This window comes from Mus caroli, unplaced genomic scaffold (genome assembly GCF_978045245.1).
Source record: "Mus caroli unplaced genomic scaffold, Mus_caroli_1 scaffold_20, whole genome shotgun sequence".
Taxonomy (NCBI): Eukaryota; Metazoa; Chordata; class Mammalia; order Rodentia; family Muridae; genus Mus; species Mus caroli.
Window position 1 is genome coordinate 57,801,352 of NW_028227275.1, and position 18,173 is coordinate 57,819,524.

The window sequence follows — 18,173 nt, forward strand, 5'->3', positions numbered from 1 at the left end:
TTCTTTTCTCATGGGTATTGTGTTCTGCAAGTTCATATATGTGTCGGTTTACTGTGTGGGGTTGCACATGTGTTTATATATGTGCATAAGGAGGCCTAAGATTGATGCTGGAAACCTTTCTTCATAGGTTCGCTTTGAGAAGGGTCTCTCAGTCAAGTCCAGAACTGGCCAAGATGAGCATTCTGCTCCAGGGAGTCCTCTCCGGGTTCAGAGGCTGGGATTATAGGAAGGTCACGTGACCACTAGCATTTTTCTGGGTCAGGAGACCTGGACTCTGCTTCTCTTGCTTTAACCACAGAGCATCTCCCCAACTCTGCTGGGGACTCAGGGGCGCTGGCCTCCCCTGTACTTCCTGGGGACAACAAATGATTTCTTTGTATAATAGTCTGCAAGCCAGGGCTCCTTCTCCTGAGACAGCAGGGAAACTGAGGCAGGTCAGAAGAAGCTTCACCCAAGCTCTCACAGCTGGTAGAAGCAGAGTCTGGAGCCACCCTGATAATGCTCGGGGTGGAGGGTGATGCTGTTCCCCCACAATCTCAGCTTTTCTTGTTGGAACAGGAGGCCTGAAGGGTCCCTCGGCACAGCCTCTGGCCTTGCTTGTGGCTGCAGATCATCTCTTCTGCACACACCAGTCCCAACAGCCACCCAGAGAACTGCCTGACAGTGGCAAAGCACTGATGCTCACCCTGGGCCCAGAGGCAGACAGCAAGGCCCCATCTCCACAGCTGTCAGCTAAGCCAAGCATAGTGCTACGTGCCCATAAACCTAGCACTTAGAAGATATCAGCAGGGGGACCCGAGTTCAAGGGCATCTCAGCCACATAGAGAGTTTAAGGGCAGCTTGCCTCACATTTAACCAAACCAAATCTAACACCCAGGGCTGGAGAGATGACTCAGCACATGAAGTCCTTGCCAGCAAGTATGAGGACCAGCGTTCATATCCCAGAGCCCAGGGTGCTGGGTGTGACAGCTACCGGGAATCCCATCGCTTGAAGGTGGAGAGAGTGGACCCTCAGGGCAAGCTGTCTAGGCACTAGTTTTCCTTTTTAAGACTTTTTATTTTTATTATGTGTATGCATGAGTGCAGGTGCATGCAGATGCCAGAGGTACCAGGTCCTCTGGAGCTACAGCTACAGATGTGGGTACCAGGAATTGAACTCAGGCCCTCTGGAAGAGCAGCAAGTGCTCTTAATGCTGAGTCATCTCTCCAGCCCCAGACTGGTCTCATCTATGAACTCTGGGTTCAGCTGGAGAATGATTGAGAAAGACACCAGGATTAGCCTTGGGCCTCCACACGCACGGACATGGGAACACACATACACACGTGCAGGTACATTACACACAGAGGCAAGATTTTAAAAAACGCAAACCAACAATAACGACGACAAATCCCCACTCCTCCAGCAGCTGGGGAAGTTTGGGGCACTCAGCCCCAAGACGAGTTAAATAGGCAAAGTGGGGTTGGCCTCCTGGTCCAGTGGGAGGGAACAATAAGAGGAGGTGAGCACGGGGTAACTGGGCTTCCATCCTATGCTGCCACACTGTACAAAGCCAAGTGGAGCCGAGGGGCCACTGTGAACAGATAAAAGGGCGTCAGAGTGGGCTTCCTGGAGGAAGAGGCTTCAGTTACACTGAGTGCTGAAATCAGAGAGGAAATGAGGAAAGAAAGGGGCCCCAACGGTCCTAGGCACCAAGTCTAGGAGTGAATTCGTCACAGGGCTCCTCTGATGAGCCCAGGGGAGTATCCAGCCCCTTCCCTGTCTGCCAGTCCTGGCTGGTGTCTGCCAGTCCTGGCTGGTGACTGAGCCTCTATCACCCCACCTAGCCCTTCTCCTCAGTGGTCACTTTCTCTTGTGTTCTAGCTGGCATCATGGCTGAGGTGGGCAGGAGGGCCTCTGGGAAGCCCAAGGCGTTCTTCCCTTTGTGCCAAGGAGACACAAGAGTGTCGTCACAAAGGTCTAGTAACTCCTCTGCCCAAGGTCAGCCAAGGTCACGGAACCGTCTCCACTCAGCAGGCTCCTCTTGTGTAGTGCTCCTGAACTGTGGTGGTTGCAGCGGTATTCCACACTGTAGCCATTCCTGTCCTCTCTACCCAGGCCAGGCAGTGGAAAGTAGCCCCTGCGAGGGCACTAGAGCAGGAGGGCCTTGGGTCAGAGCTACTCTTCACAGGCTCCGCAGCCCAGCCTTCAGGGCTGCCGAACAGCTGTCCCCAAGCCCATACCCTGTCCTGTAGCTTCCTGTAAGTCCATCTGGAAGAAGGAGACATGTCTCATGTCTGGCTGTGTATCAATCAGTGGCCACTCTATCACCACTGGAGTTATCCAAGAGAGACCGTGGGAAGGCTCTGAGCCACTGGGAAGGGGCCGGGGCTGAAGACTGTCACAAAAGTGAGGGCAGCCCCAGCCACCTGATTCACCCTGCACTGTCCTGCAGGATGGACTCGTTTGAAGACAAGCTTCAGCAGCTGCGGGAGGCCTTCAAGGCGGGGCGGACGAGGTCAGCTGAGTTCCGGGTGGCACAGCTGCGAGGCCTGGGCCACTTCCTCCGAGACAACAAACAACAGCTGCAGGAGGCGCTGGCCCAAGACCTGCACAAGGTGGCATGGAACAGGGACTGTGGGGTAGGGGTGTGTGTGCCCCCAGGTCAGCAAGGGTGGTACAACTGGGATAAGGAGCACGGTTTAGGCACATCCTCCAGGAAGAGGGGCTGAAAGCCCAGGGGACCGCAGCTCCTTTTGTGAGACACTGCGGACTGTTTGACCCCTCCAGCTGTCCTCCGTCTACTCTGTAGCTGCTTATGGAAAACTTGGCATGCGCTTGGTCCTGGTCAGTCTAGGGTCTGGAGAGAAAAGGCAAAGCAAAGCCCCTGTGTCTACAGAGCTGACCTTTGCAGGGGATGCTGTGCATGCATGCTGCCTGGTAACGTGCATGGTGTACACACTCCAGTGTTGGGCGTGGGGGGCAGCCCAAGAAACTGGTTTGTACGTGGAGGTCAAAGAAGGCTTTTCTAAGAAGGGAGGAGTGGCTCGGAACAGACAGGAAGTAGGGGAAAGAATGAGCTGCATGGACATTGGAGGAAGTTGCCCAGCAGCATATATGCAAAGGTCCTGAGGCAGGAGAGCTTGGTGTTCCTGTAACTGAGGAGCTAGGGAAGCCAGAGTGGCTGGGGGAGAGTAAGAAAGACAGAGACAGACAGAAACAAGGCCTGAGGAAGTGGGCCACACCCTGGAGGATTTGGCTGTCACTTGGCACTGTAGCCATCACAGTCTCTGTAACCTGCAGGCCCTGTGGTTCCCTCCCAGTCCCAGCAGCAGCCATACAGGGTCCCTCCAGTCCTGAGATGGTTGTCCAAGGGGTTGCTCCAGGGAGTTCCACTTCCCTATATCTCCTGAGGTTACCTTGGAGACACTCCTCAACCCTAGTCCTGGACTCCTGGGACTGACTCCGGCTGCTTCTCACCAGCCCCGGCCAGCACTCAGAGGACCTGACCTTTCCCCCTTTAGCTCAGGTTCCACCTCTGCTTTCTTATCCGACTCCAGAAACCTGGACCTTACAAAGGATGCAGCAGCCCAGAAAATTCACCTGGGTGCCTCCCCCTGATCCAGTCAGAAGACTCACTGTCTCCACCCTCGACAGGCCAGGCAGCATCTGCCCAGTGCTGTGGCATCCCCTCATCCTCCCCCTAGCACTCCTCCTGCTGGGCAGTCACAGACACTTAACCCTAGAGGGGGGATCAGAGAACTCAGTTTCTTGCCCAGAGACACACAGCCAAGAAAAGCAGGGCCCAAGGAAGAGCCTTATTTATAGTACCCTACTCTCTTGAGGTCGCTATGCCCCCTAGGTGTAGACTGATTTCTAAGCCCATCCAAACCTCCCTAGGGTCCTCAGGAGCTGCCAGGCTTGCTATGAGCTGTGTATGGCTGAAACTAGGCTCAGCTACTAGGACTCATGGTGGTATTAGGTTGCACAAGACACCCACCAGGCTTTGTGTGGAGTATACCCTTTTTTTTGTTGTTGTTGTTGTTGTTGTTTTTGTTTTTCGAAAGAGGGTTTCTCTGGGCTGTGTAGCTCTGGCTGTCCTAGAACTCATTCTGTTGACCAGGTTGGCCTCAAACTCAGAAGTCTGCCTGCCTCTGCCTCCCAAGTACTGGGATCAAAGGCTTGTGCCACCACTGCCCAGCTGAGTGTTCCCTTGTACAGTCTTGCCTGGCACTCTGAACTGCCTCTCCAGACCTTGATCTTCTGCTACCAGGGCACTTGGTAGTACCCCCTGGGCTGTAGGGAATAAGTCGAGGACAATTGTGCCTTGTGCCCCATGCTCTGTATCCCGGGCTATGCAGAAGCAGAGAAAGCTCTCACCAGCCACCAGGCCTCTGTGCCTGCTAGGATCTCTTCCCACTATATAGTCTGCCTCCAGGTGCCCACAGCTCCCAGGAGTGGGTGAATGAATAAATAAATGAGTGAATGAATGAAAGGATAAAGAGATGCAGGACCTATAGGAAGGAAGCAATACCCGCCCCATTCGGCCCTGACTCTCATTTCTTTCTGTAGTCAGCCTTCGAGGCCGAGGTGTCTGAGATTGCCATCAGTCAGGCAGAGGTGGACCTGGCCCTCAGGAACCTGCGGTCTTGGATGAAGGATGAGAAAGTGTCCAAGAATCTGGTGAATTGGAGGAGGGGGTGTGGCAGGGTGGTAGGTGGGCTTTATGAACTCCTTGTTCCCATAGTGAGGCTCCAGAGCCTCACTGCTCACCCCTGACCCAGGCTACACAGCTGGACTCAGCCTTCATCCGGAAGGAGCCCTTCGGTCTGGTGCTCATCATCGTGCCCTGGAATTACCCCATTAACCTGACACTGGTGCCGCTGGTGGGGGCCATAGCTGCAGGTGAGGAGGCCTCCACCTTCCCACATCCCTACACACTGGAGAGCTCAGGGCTACCTAGGAACCCAGAAAGGGAAGACGGGAAGGGGGACTGGCACCCGGCTCCTAGGTGGCCTTGTCCATCACTTATGATTCTTCATCTGAGGGTGGGTGTGAACACATACCCTGCATGGCTGCCCTCTCCTACATTCCCTCTGTGCTGACTGCAGGGAATTGTGTGGTGCTCAAGCCCTCAGAGACCAGCAAGGCCACTGAAAAGATACTGGCTGAGGTCCTGCCCCGCTATCTGGACCAGGTAAGCAGAAATAGTCGAGTTCTATACTTGGCTAGCGGGGCTCTTCTGCATTAGCTCCATCACCTTCCCTCACCCCCAGCTTCCCTTCTAGGATATAGCCTGTGTAGTCTGTCCCCTGACATCCCATATCTGGCCCCAGCATCATTTTATCTCTTGGTCTAGTGTTCAGCCATCCCCTGCCCCAGGAAGTTCTCAGGAAGGATTGTCTATGCCTGGGTGAAGAGGCAAAGTGGGTGGGCTCCAGGCAGGGTGGACTCAGAAGCTGGGTCTGAGGACCTTTGCCTGCCCCCACAGAGCTGCTTTACTGTGGTACTGGGTGGGCCTCAGGAGACCGGGCAGCTGCTGGAACACAAGTTCGACTACATCTTCTTCACAGGTAAGGCTCCGGGTTGGCTCTAGCCTCCACTGCCTAAGAGAGAAGGGCAGAATTCCATGTCCACATACACCAGCTACCTCCCTAACCTCAACCTCACTAGTCAAAAGTCTGCCCATGTCAAGCTTCTACCGCATCAGGCCCTGACAGCAGACACCCATGGCCCCCCTTCCACCTTCACAGGTGAGAGAGAGACTGGCTCAGGCTGCTGAAGGGTAGTGCTATCCAACCCAGGGTTGTCCAGTTAGCCATAATAGGATTTGCACCCAAGCTCTTAGGAAGACTAGCTCCCAGAGGTCACCTGCCATTGTGCTAGCTTGTCCCAGGTCCTGGATGTCTGCTTCAAGGGACCAAGATGAAGCTTCTAGAGGATTTAAAAGATGAGGTAGGTAGTGAGCCATGCTTCTAAGACCTGAGCTGGCCGGCTTCTGACTTGCCTGTGGTTAGAGTAGGGGAGAAGTGGGCTTTGGAATTTTCTCTAGACTTTGCCTAAGCTTAGGAAAAGCCCAGCTGAGAACAGGGAAGGATGCTGGAGCAAAGGCAGGTTGGTCTTCCCTATGGGGAAAAGCCACTGGTACAGTCTCATAAGTAGGCAAGGCAGGAGGCAGGGAGTGCCATCAAAGTCACCTCCACACCCTCAGGCCTAGTGGCCCTTAGATTTGGGTCCCCAGGGTCAGGTGCAGAGGCAAGGCAAAACCCAAGGCCTGTTTCCGAGCCAAGGCCTAACAAACCAGACTTCGATCTTGATGCAAGGTCCCATGACTAATCTGATCAGTTTGCTCATCTGTAAAGCTAAGACTGTCCAAAGCCAAGGTCTGTCCAGAAAGAAAAAAGGTCTTATCCAGCATACAGTCCTTAGGAAGCTAAGACTATCCAAAGCCAAGGTCTGCCCAGAAAAAAAAAAAAAAAAGGTTTTATCCAGCATACAGTGCTTAGAAGGGCTTCATTGAGCCCCCTCCTCCCTCAGGCAGGGAGTCTCTGTTGAGTACGTCTGAGACTTCAGGTCATGTCTAAGGGTGTCTCTTCTGGAGTCTTGTCTGTGTTTGAGGTGCTGAGAATCAAACTCAATGCTTCAGACATGTCAAGCAAGTTCTCTGCACTGAGCTCAGCTCTCTGCCCAAGGTGGGGCTGCTGCTCTTGTTTGGGTTTGGCTTTTTTTTTTTTTTTTCCAAACAAGGTCTCATGTATCCCTGGGTAGCCTCAAATCACTACATAGCTGAGGGTGACCTTGTACCCCCGATACTCTTACCTTGGAGTGCAGGAGTTACAGGAGCACACCTCCATGGCTGGCCCAGCCACTGTTTGAGATAGGATCTCACACTGTAGCCCAGACTGGCATTGAACTTGAAGTAATCTTCTACCTCAGCTTCCTGAGCACTGAGATCACAGGCAAGTGTCCCTGTCCCCAGAGTGCCTCTGTGGGGCGTGAACTGAGGAGACAGTAAAGAAGGAACGGAGGAATTATGGTCTGGCAGGGAAGGGCTGGGACAGGCTGGAGGATGAGCGGGTGAGGGAAGGAGAGGAGGACTCAGGGAGTGGCCTGTGGAGCAGAAAGTCAGGGAAGACGGAGTACATGAGACGGAGAAGAGAGTCCTGACAATCAGTCAGGCGAAACTGACTCTGGCCTTAGAGGACAAGGTGAAAGGCATCAGAGGTTTCAGAAGATGGAAACGTGGTTAGTCCTGTGGGAGGCTGGAGAGTAAACTTCAGGGTGGGCCAGGGATAGAAGCAGATACAGGTAGAAGCAGAGAGGCTTCACCTAGGAGGGAGTCAGGGAGTCCAACTTACCGCTGGGAGTGCAGAATAAACTCCTTTAGAGCCTCTGTGCAGGGACCCAGGTGAGGATACACACCTAGCCAATTGACTTGTGAGCCACTCATGGCCTTTCCATGTACCCAGGGAATGCTTATGTAGGCAAGATCGTCATGGCCGCTGCTGCCAAACACCTGACACCCATCACCCTGGAGCTGGGGGGTAAGAACCCCTGCTATGTGGATGACAACTGCGACCCCCAGACAGTGGCCAACCGTGTGGCCTGGTTCCGCTACTTTAATGCCGGCCAGACCTGTGTGGCCCCCGATTATGTCCTGTGTAGCCAGGAGATGCAAGAGCGGTTGGTGCCTGCCCTGCAGAATGCTATCACACGTTTCTATGGAGACAACCCCCAGACCTCCCCCAACCTGGGCAGAATCATCAACCAGAAGCATTTCAAGAGGCTCCAGGGATTGCTGGGCTGTGGCCGTGTGGCCATCGGTGGCCAGAGTGATGAGGGAGAGCGCTACATTGGTGAGTTTCCCTCTAACCTAGGCTAAGGCCTTCCTAAGTCAGAGGAGCCCATGCTGGACTGCAGGTCTCAGCCTATGTCTGAATCCTCTCTGTACCTCTGGAAGTTGGCCTGAGCACACAGCTTTAGGTATCCAATGCCACAGTGCCCCTATCAATGTGGGTCCTCAAAAAAGCCCAGGACCCAGTGAGCTGTGACCTCACTCTAGAAGTTCAGAGTGTGGCTTACACCTCTGTTCTAGATTTTGCTGTTCCGTGAGACTGCAGACCCCAAGCCTGAGGTCCTAAGAAGTCAGACCCTGGACTTACCTGTGTGCAGGCTATGTCCTCATCGGAGCCCCTCTTTCTAGGCATGATTTCACCTAGGGGTAAGGCTAGGTTGCCTCTTGTATTGCAGCCCCCACAGTGTTAGTGGATGTGCAGGAGACAGAGCCCGTGATGCAGGAGGAGATCTTTGGGCCCATCCTGCCCCTGGTGACTGTGAGAAGCCTGGATGAAGCCATCGAGTTCATGAACCGGCGGGAGAAGCCGCTGGCGCTGTATGCCTTCTCCAAGCGAAGCCAGGTGGGGTCAAGTACCAAAGGTGGGCTGTGGGAGGGGTGGTAACAAGGGGGCACAGCCCCTATGGGTAGTTACAGGGCCTTAGGCATGGTGGCCTCCTGGCTTTGTCCCTGCCCTCCCTCCCTCCCAAAAGTCAAACCTTCCCCAGGGCAAACTCTCCTGGATGCCATCACCCCTGACAAAATTTTTTTTTGAGATTTATTTATTTATTTATTTAATGTATGTGAGTACACTGCCCTTGTCTTCAGACACACCAGAAGAGGGCATCGGATCCCATTACAGATGATTGTGAGCCACCATGTAGATGCTGGGAATTGAACTCTGGACTTCTGGAAGAGCAGTCAGTGCTCTTAACCGCTGAGCCATCTCTCCAGCCCTGCCAAACATTTTTTTGAGATGAGGTCTCATGTAGCCCAAGCACACACATGGTACACATACATATAGACAGACATGGTACACATACATATAGACAGACAGACAAAATATAAACATAAAATAAATACATCTTAGAGATTAAAAACAAACACGTCTACCAAGTAAGGGGATGAGTGATAGCTGGGCCAGTAAAAATGTCACAAAACCTGGTGACCTGAGCTCAATCTCCAAGAATCCTGTGAGAGAACAACAGACTCCCACAAATTTTTCTCCCTAAAGATTGTCTCATGAGCTGTGACTAGTGTCTCACTAGTCTCTCTCTCACATACACATAAACACACAATAGAATGTAAAAAAAAAAAAAACCCTACCAAATCAGTTACATACCCAGCTGTCATTCTTAAAATAAAATACACTTTATTTATACAAAAATCCATAAAGGCAGTAGACTTCCCGTGCACCCCACAAGCAGCTCCCCACACTTGAGCCAGGAGAGTACTCCAGCAGTGCCACCACTGCCCTCCTGCATCTGTGCCACAGGTGTTCCTGATCTTGTGCTGCATGGACTCGGCCTTAGCCAAGGTCTCTGCAATGTCCCCAGTGTCCTGGCTTCTCACAACTCCGTGCCAGGGAACGGGATTTCTAGAGAGAATGCCTCTGGAGCATCAGAGCCACAGGAAGCTAAAGGGCGCCTGAGCAAGGCCGTGTCTGCTAGAAGGCTCTGCTGAGAGCTGTTCTGTCCTGTCTGGAGTGTCCGAGCAAGCCTCCGTGCTGGCCTCGAAGGAAGGGAGAGGCCATGTGCTGGAGCTCTCTCTATGAAGGGGACAACTGCCATGTCGCTGCAGATGTGTTCTAGACCTCATTTAGTCAGTTAGAACAGCCTCTTGTGTGTGCTCTCGGCTTAGCAGTTTGTCTGTTTTTTAATCATACTTGTCTATATCTGTGTGAACATGCAGAAGTTGGAAGTCAACTTGCAGGAGTCAGTTCTCTCCTTCTACCTTGTGGATTCTGGGCATCAGTCTTAGGTCATCAGGCTTAGTGGCCACTGAAACATGTCACTAGCCCCAGCTTTAAAAAACATTTTTTTTCTTTTACATTTATTTATTGTGTGGTTGTCAGAGGACAACTTGAGGAGTCAGCCTTTTCCTTCCACCATGTGTATGTTGGGGATCAAATCAGACTATCAGGCTTGGCAGCAAGAGTCTTTACACACTGAGCCATCTCAGCAGCCCTTTTAATGGGATCTCAAATAGCTCAGGCTAGCCTTCAACTCACTATGTAGCTAAGGATTACCTTGAACTCTTGGCCCTCGCACCTCCACTGGTGTAATTACAGTCACGTGCTACCATATCCAACACTGTCTGACTATGCAAGCCTCCAGTCTGTCCTGGCACTGCCCTGTGGCCATTTCCTCCCTCATTCTACATGAAAGTCTCTGCTGGGACCATCTCAGACTCACCTTCAAACTCAGCCATTCCTCTGTGGGATCGTTAGAAAACACAACACAGCATTTTTGGCAGAGAGGGCCAACTGCCCCTCAGAGTCTCCTGAGCGCAGCACTGGTCTGAGACCAGGCTGGTTTCCAGCCTGCTCTCCCTCTGATGTGGCTGTTGCTCTGGGAAGCCTCAGGCTGAGGCAACGCTGATACCTGGTAGGATCCACTTCACCAGACAGGGCCCAACTCAGAGGTGTCATCAGAGGGCATTAAGTAGGGCAAACCTATCTCCTTTCCCTTCAGTGTTTGAGGAACCTGCAGACTGGAGAAAACCCTCCAGAAAGTCAGGCAAGGCTAAGCTCAGGCTGCTACGCCCACCTGACCTTAGGGACCCAAACTCACCCCACAGCTCCCTTTATTTCTCTTCCCCTTCTCTCTGGAATAGCTGTCTCATTTATAGTAAGATTCAGTAGTTACCCCCTCCCCCTCCCTGGGAAACTCCATGACTTGACATCTCACTGTGTCCCTACTCTGCATGTCTGAGTAGATGTGCCAGGTCCCCTCAACACCCTGTCAGGGACACATACAGGTGGATCCATAGAGAATATGCCCCAGGGTGGAGCTTGTGAGTCTGCCCCATTAGGCCCCCCTTGGACCTCAGACCCTCACTGAAACAAGGTCCATCCAGGAGTGCTTTGCATCTTTTATCTTCCAGGTCATCAAACAGGTGTTGGCCCGGACCAGCAGCGGGGGCTTCTGTGGGAACGATGGCTTCATGCACATGACCCTGTCCAGCCTTCCTTTTGGAGGAGTGGGTAGGTAGCAGCAGGGCTCTGCCCTTCTGGGCTGACCCCCTACCCCCCTACCTGCATCCCCATCCTGCTACCTGACCACATTAACTGCAGAAGATGTGCTCCCTTCTCAGTGCCCAGTGCAGCAGGTGGGAGCATAAGCCCCTCCCCACTGACAGTGTCCAACTAGCCTGCCTCTCTCCCACCTCCCTACAGTCTGTGGTGGAACTTTGCAGATATGCTTGCACTAAACATGTGGGTGAGAAGCTAGAGAGATCACGTTGGTGGGTTTATAAAAACACACCAGTTGCCTCCAGCCACTGAGTTCTTTGTCTCTCCCCCAGACTTTAGCCACCCATCCCCACATAGTCCTGGCCTTCAACTCCATGGCAGGGCCAAATGATGCTCCTTTAGCCTTCCCAAGTCCCTGCACACCCAGCTCGGGGTGTCTCTGTTTCCAGGAGGCCAGGCATGTGGAGATGCCCCATTCCACTCCCTGTCCCCCGCCCCCAACTTCAAACCTCACAGCTGTATTCCAGCAAGCCCACAGGCATGTGACCAGGGCAGCTACTTCTCCTTTAGGTCGACTTCCTCACTGAAAGTGCCCTGGTCCTTCCACCCAGTCAGACTCAATATCAGAGCAAATGACAGCATTGTCTGGCTAGTCCTGGTCTGGCCTAGAAGTCCTGCTCTTGTTACCCACTTAGCCTCTTGTGATGGCTACTGAACCTGACCCCTTACATGTCCCCCCCACCTTCCCCGCTTACACACTATCTGGCTGACTCCACGTCCCTCTGGCTTCCCTTACTTTAACAAGCCAGCTTCATTACTACCAACTTCACCCAGGTCATGTCCCCTGGACATTCTGGGTTGAGTCCTTGTTCCTTCCTAGACAGTAAGAGCTACAGAGATTTGAAGATGTCTGCCACAAACCTAGAAAAAAGACACCACTCTCACAGAGAGCCTGAGGCAGTCACTTGCCCAGAGTGTTCAGTATGGGACTGAGATTCAACGTTGGGAAGCCTAGCTCCAGAATTCATACCCATGACCTCAGTTTGCCTGTCCCTAAGGGCACCTGGTAAAATGGCTGGGGCAAGTTCAGTACTCATCCATAATGCCTTGCTCTGAACACTGGCAGTGGACACACTGCTCTGTGTGTCCACTGAACACACAGAGAAACAGAGGCTAAGATAGCCTACCCATCAAAGCCAAGTCTATGTGATATCCCCTCAGTTGGCCCTTAAAGACCTAAAGACCCATGTTCTGTGCTGCCCACAGGAACCAGCGGGATGGGCAGGTACCACGGCAAGTTCTCCTTTGACACCTTCTCCAACCAGCGTGCCTGTCTGCTACGCAGCCCGGGAATGGAGAAAATCAATGACTTGCGCTACCCACCCTACTCCAGTCGCAACCTCAGGGTGTTGTTGGTGGCCATGGAGGAGAGGTGCTGCAGCTGCACGCTGCTGTAAGCAGGGGTTTTGGGGCACAGGAGCCTGCCTGGGGCACAGCTTCAGAGAAGTGGCCTGCCAGGGCCAACGCCACAGAGCAGTCTGCTCAGCCCTTCTTGGTGGAGCCCTCTGCCTCCTGGGGCTCCCCTTTTTGGACCTTTGAATGAGATAGGCTGAGGGTAGGAAGGCAGGAAGGGATGGAGTGACCATAGAATCTTCGAGAAAACAGAGCACTTCTGAACTACCCACACTCTGGCGGATAGTGTTGCAAGGGAGCAGTGATATTCGGCACAGTTCATACTCTGTGACCAGGCATGTCTGGGTCTTCCGACTCTCAGTTTTCTATCTGCACAATGGAAATAAAACAGCCTTAACAAAACAGCCTATGGTCGCTGGAAGTATTAAACTAGGAGGGCTGACCCCAAGCTACAGGTGTCTTGTCTTTTTTGGAGTGGAGGTGCTGCCTCTGTGATAAGACCAAGATTTTCCCCCAGCTACAACCTCACCCCTCACCTCACAAGTTTACTCAGCCATAAAACATTCCACCAGTCTGAGCTCCATGCTCCAAAGGATGGCGCTTCCAGCCACTCAACTGCTAAAACTCAAAATTTTGACATCCTGTCTCTACACATGGCCTGGTTTTGTTCTTCCTGGCCTGCCAGATTCCACACCGCCCGCTTAGACACTACTTCCTGAAGGAAGCATTCCCTGATCACTCCATACAAGGCATGCAGATTGCCTCATGGTTCTCTAGTCCTAGGGGCAGACTTGACAAAAGTCCTGCTACCCGCGGCCGTTACAAGGACCAGTGGTTAAAGCGCGTATTCGCTGTCGCCATCTTTGCAGTATTCAAATGAGCCCCACCCCTCCCGCCTCCCCGGACTGTAGCAGCGCCCCAAACCGAGGTCAGGAAGTCCCGCCTTCAGGATCTCGGAAGTCAGGCGCATTAACCTCTCTGATACAACATGGCAGCTCCCTACAAAACTTCAAGCATCTGCTCCCATCAGCCAATTGGTGAAAAATATAGTCCTGGGCCCGCCTCCTACAGCACCCCAGGCCAATCAGACCAAAGAAGGAAAGGGCACTAAGGAAAAAGGCGTGAGAAGCTCGCCCAATGGCAGCATCCTGAGCTTAGGCTCCGCCTTCCGGTTGAACCGCATCTGGGCCAGGGAAGGAGCCGCAGCACTTCAAGGTGGGTGTCCAGGGCAAGGCAGCGAAGACAGGGTCTGGGTGACGCAACGACAGGGTTGAGCGGGGTGTCACCGCTGACCTTATGAAGTCTGGGATCTAGCGGTTCGGCTCGGGACCCGCGGCTTGTGCGTCCTTCCCGAGCTGCGGACCGGAAAGCCCGCACCCTCAGGCGCATGCGCTGCCTCGCCGGCTGCCTTCTGCGTTCATAGGGTCAGAGGTCAAGGGGAAGGTCTGAGAAAAAGTGGTAGGTTGGATCCAGGATTGCCTGGGGTCAAGAATTGGCCGACCCGCTACAGGTCAAAGGTCACAAGAGGGCGCTAGAGCGTTGGTGATCTGCCAGACTCTCGGTCAAAATCCCCTTGGTTGCATACATCCCTAATTTTCGGGACCCCTCTTCCTACATCGCAAGCCAGAAACAGGCCAGGGGACATCATTTGCCCAAGGTCACTCCGCAGGTTGGGGAGAGTTCCAGGAGACCCTTGGGTTGAGGAGAGGAACTTGACCCTGGTCATTATGTAAACCTTTAAGGGTTTTCTGCAGGTATCTCCTGGATTCCTGTCCTGGTTCCAATGATATTGGGTAATTTGGGAGCAATCACTTAACATGACAGGATGACAGGGTCTGTGACATTTGACATGAAGGCCTGGCTCAGAGTTATCAGGATCCACTAGGAGGACCCACCAGAAGAACCATCCAGGCTCCTCAATACACTGGTGGTGGTCAGGGAGCCTTGGTGTGAACGGAGGATAAGGAGTGGACAGGGGAAATGGATTAAATAGGTTGCTTAGGAGCTGCAGAAATAGAAGGAACTTGGGGTGCCCAGGAGCTGTGAGTCAGCAGAGTGAGGTCAGACTGAGGGTTAGGGGTGCTGGTCTTGAGTGGGATTGTGAGTGACTAGGGCGAAAGGTTCAGAGGAGGGCAGTTTTAGACCCTTCTCTTCCCTTCTCCATGTTCCAGATGTATCGCCTGAGCTCATCAATGCTGCCACGGGCCTTGGCCCAGGCCATGCGCACAGGTAGGGCTAGAGGCCTTTCCTGGGGGCAGGGGAGCGCAGCTTCTTGGTATGAAATCCCCTCTCTCCTTGCAGGACATCTTCATGGCCAAAGCCTTCATAGCAGTGCAGTGGCGGCAACGTACAGTGAGTACCAGATATTCTGACTTGAGCTCTTCTGATCATCGTCACACCCAAGGCCAGGGAAGTTGCTTTGCTAGGGACCCTCTGTGAACTCTAGTTTCCACTCTGAAAATGAAGGTAGTGATCAAGAGAGAATGTGACTGACAGTCACTGTAGTACCATCAAAGGAGGGAGGCATGTGACAGGAAAGAGCTGCTAGGTCCTGTCCCCTTTATCAGGACCCACTAGGAGGACCTAGGTCCCTTACTCCCTGAACTTGAAAAGCTTTGCCTGGGTGAGCTTTGAGTTACTTGGGCGGAAGAACCACCAAGGCTCCCCAAGGCTGCGGCCAATTTCCCTGCGCCCTCACTAAGAACCCATCTGCTGCCCCCAGGGTTGAGAGTTGGGCCTCATCTTCCAAAGCCAGCTTCCATTAACCTCCCTCCCTGACCTCCTGCAGAGTATGTGAATAAGAAGGAACAGGAGTCTGAGGTGGACATGAAGTCCGCGACTGACAGTGCAGCTCGGATTCTGATGTGGACAGAACTCATCCGAGGTGGGTGCCGGTGAAGAGGGGAGAGGGGAGAGTCAGGCATGGACGGCTGGGGAGGAGAGCGTCCCCTTACCAGCTCTGTGCTACTCCCAGGACTGGGCATGACCCTAAGTTACCTCTTTCGAGAGCCTGCCACCATCAACTACCCCTTTGAGAAGGGCCCACTGAGTCCGCGCTTCCGTGGGGAGCACGCACTGCGCCGCTACCCATCTGGGGAGGAACGTTGCATTGCCTGCAAACTCTGTGAGGCCATCTGTCCTGCACAGGTGAGTCTGCCTTCTCACTACTAGGCCCTAAATCTGACCCCTACCTTGATAGACTTCCCCAGGAAAGACCCTTCTTTTTTCCTTTTTTCTTTTTTTTGGTTTTTCGAGACAGGGTTTCTCTGTGTAGCCTTGGCTGTCCTGGAACTCACTCTGTAGACCAGGCTGGCCTCGAACTCAGAAATTCACCTGCCTCTGCCTCCTGAGTGCTGGGATTAAAGGTGTGCGCCACCACTCCTGGCTCTTTTTTCTTTTGAGACAGAGTCTCACTATGTAGCACCAGCTGAAACTCATTGTGTAGACTAAGCTTGTCTTGAGCTCACAGATCTGTCTACCTCTGCCTCTGGAGTACTAAGATAAAAGCATGCACTGCCTCAGACACCTGACATTGTCCTTTTCTCGCTTGGTCTAACTCTGACCCTGTGTGGGGGACAGTGAGTCCTTAATGTCCAAGTGCTGAGTCAGGAAGCCGGCCACGTGGAGTACTCATATCCTACCCTGGGAGTCAATAATCATGTGACATTTGAGCCTAGGGGCCCTGTCTGTGTAGCCATTCTGGGTTCGAGCTGAGGATATGCAACAGGAGTGGCTGCTCCCCAGAGCCTGGCTTTCAGTTATGCTGGTGGGTGCTACCCAGAATGCCCGAGGCTGGGACTATTTGGAAACAGGAAAATGCAGTGATGGCTTTGTTGTGTCTAGCATGAGCTCCAGCAGCTGCAGCTGTAAGACCTGCCCAGGGACACTACCTAGCCTGCCATGCGTAACTCCAGCTCCTAGCTGTGCCTCAGCAGCTCAGTGATGTCTGGCATGGCTCCTAGGTAGTGTGCACTCTGCACAGACAGGCTAGGCTCCTTCCCCATATTCCCTGTAACGGTAAGAGTAGCCAGGAGAGATTTTATTCCCACTGTTATAAACACAAAAGGCTGTGTGCCTTTGCTGGACGTGGTGGTGCATACCTTTAATTCAGGCCAATCTGGACTGCAGAGTTCAAGCTACACAGAGAAACTCTGTCTCAAAAGAAAGAAAGATGTGTGCCTCCTGAGGCTCTACTGTGAGTAGCAAACTTGCCACTAGGGAGTATCAAGTTCCTTAAAGGTCCTCCTGGCCTGTAGTTTCCAGGCCAGCCCTTCTTACCCTTGGCTGGCATATAGCTGTCCCCTCAGAAACTGATAGTTAAGGATATACCTTAAAATTTGGTCTGTGTCCCTCACTGCTATGTGAATTCAGGAAATCTTTCAATCTCTCTTGAGTCTTAAGTTTCTCCAACAAATGGGGATCGTTAGCAAAGTTGTTCAACATGACAGTCATTGGGTACTTACTGTCCAGGGGACCTCTTAGGGCTACACCTTTTCAGGGAGCAGAGCAGATCATAATCTTTTCCTTGTGGGACAGTAGGGTCACCTGGCAGAGACTAATGGGGCCACGTGAGCGGTGCTCCTTTGGAGGGCTGAGGAAGCCAGGCATCCATGCAGACTTCCAGGGGTCAGATTGAACTGTGATGGGCAGATTCAGGGCCAGGAGGGGTCTGCCAGTATGACAGTGACCTGGCCACTTCCTCAGGCCATCACCATTGAGGCTGAGCCAAGAGCCGATGGCAGCCGCCGGACGACACGCTATGACATCGACATGACCAAGTGTATCTACTGTGGTTTCTGCCAGGAAGCCTGCCCTGTTGATGCCATTGTGGAGGTGAGCGGGCTGGGTGAAGTGGCTCGCACTGAGGCTCCTGAGAAGGGTTCGCCCTGCTCACTGTCCACCTTCCCACAGGGCCCCAACTTCGAGTTCTCCACCGAGACACACGAGGAGCTGCTGTACAACAAGGAGAAGCTACTCAACAATGGAGACAAGTGGGAGGCCGAGATCGCCGCCAACATCCAGGCTGACTACCTGTACCGGTGACCAGACCACTGGTGACCTTGGCCACCTGGCTCAGCCTTGTGGCCCCTTTAGCCTATAAAGAAACTATGATCCCACAGCTACCTGTTGTGTTGTTCCATTTCTAGGGCAGAATCTACCCCATGCAGCCAGGGGCATCTGGTTTGCTCCAGCCAGACCAGGTGTGCATGGCCTGCTGCATCGCTCCCTCAGTGGGTAACAGCCACTCACCTGCCCCAAAGTCTAGCAAAAGCAGAACCCAGCCATCCTCTATGGTGCACAGGCCTACCAGGCCTCTTTGTGATTGGCAGTAGTACCCAGAACCATATCACACATCTGGGCTTTTTCCCACAGCCTGGCAGTGCAGGTCACCAGAGGCCTGGTGTCCCCACTGGTGTTGGGTGTCTGGACCGAGGTCCAGGTCTTCTGTTTTCTTGGCTGTCCATCGCTGCAGTTGTTTGGACTTGGATCCTTTCCAGGCTCTGGCTTGAGTCCATCAAGAGCCTCAGCAGGAGGAGGCTGGGTAAATGAATTATTCTTATCCTGAGATTGCACATAAAAGCTTAGTGTGGCCACATGTCTGTGACCCTCTGCTGGGGGATGGAGTCGGGTGGATCCCAGAGTCTCTGGCTAGCCAAACTTAATCAAAATGGCAAGTTTCAGGTTCAGCCAAAGAGACTGGCTCAAAAACTGAGTGCAACAGGTGGCCAACTGAGGAAAATTCCTGCTGCCCACCT

General features: G+C 53.1%; 2 protein-coding genes across 9 annotated transcripts in view; both read left to right on the forward strand.

Moving 5' to 3' along the window:
* Positions 1 to 12,865, forward strand: part of Aldh3b1 (aldehyde dehydrogenase 3 family member B1) — a 23,223-nt gene extending 10,358 nt beyond the window's left edge. For all 5 annotated transcript variants that reach the window (XM_021151768.3, XM_021151769.3, XM_085834168.1 and 2 more), the window contains exons 2-10: positions 2,433 to 2,595; positions 4,550 to 4,660; positions 4,762 to 4,882; positions 5,089 to 5,174; positions 5,469 to 5,550; positions 7,447 to 7,833; positions 8,228 to 8,394; positions 10,917 to 11,016; positions 12,271 to 12,865. In XM_021151768.3, coding sequence (XP_021007427.2) covers positions 2,434 to 2,595; positions 4,550 to 4,660; positions 4,762 to 4,882; positions 5,089 to 5,174; positions 5,469 to 5,550; positions 7,447 to 7,833; positions 8,228 to 8,394; positions 10,917 to 11,016; positions 12,271 to 12,461 — 1,407 coding nt within the window. In that variant the 5' untranslated portion in view covers position 2,433 and the 3' untranslated portion in view covers positions 12,462 to 12,865. The remainder of the gene's footprint in view (positions 1 to 2,432; positions 2,596 to 4,549; positions 4,661 to 4,761; positions 4,883 to 5,088; positions 5,175 to 5,468; positions 5,551 to 7,446; positions 7,834 to 8,227; positions 8,395 to 10,916; positions 11,017 to 12,270) is intronic.
* A 623-nt stretch (positions 12,866 to 13,488) lies between these two features.
* Positions 13,489 to 17,536, forward strand: Ndufs8 (NADH:ubiquinone oxidoreductase core subunit S8). Of its 4 annotated transcripts, none has more exons than XM_021151844.3 (7): positions 13,489 to 13,632; positions 14,589 to 14,646; positions 14,719 to 14,769; positions 15,206 to 15,301; positions 15,392 to 15,564; positions 17,122 to 17,250; positions 17,329 to 17,536. In XM_021151844.3, the coding sequence occupies exons 2-7, from the start codon at positions 14,589 to 14,591 to the stop codon at positions 17,458 to 17,460; spliced, it is 639 nt and encodes a 212-aa protein (XP_021007503.1). In that variant the 5' UTR covers positions 13,489 to 13,632; the 3' UTR covers positions 17,461 to 17,536. The 4 variants fall into 4 exon arrangements, with proteins under 4 accessions (XP_021007503.1, XP_085690295.1, XP_021007504.1 ...); XM_021151845.3 differs by lacking the exon at positions 13,489 to 13,632 and adding an exon at positions 13,641 to 13,875; XM_021151846.3 differs by lacking the exon at positions 13,489 to 13,632 and adding an exon at positions 13,641 to 13,872.
* The last annotated feature ends 637 nt before the right edge of the window (positions 17,537 to 18,173 follow it).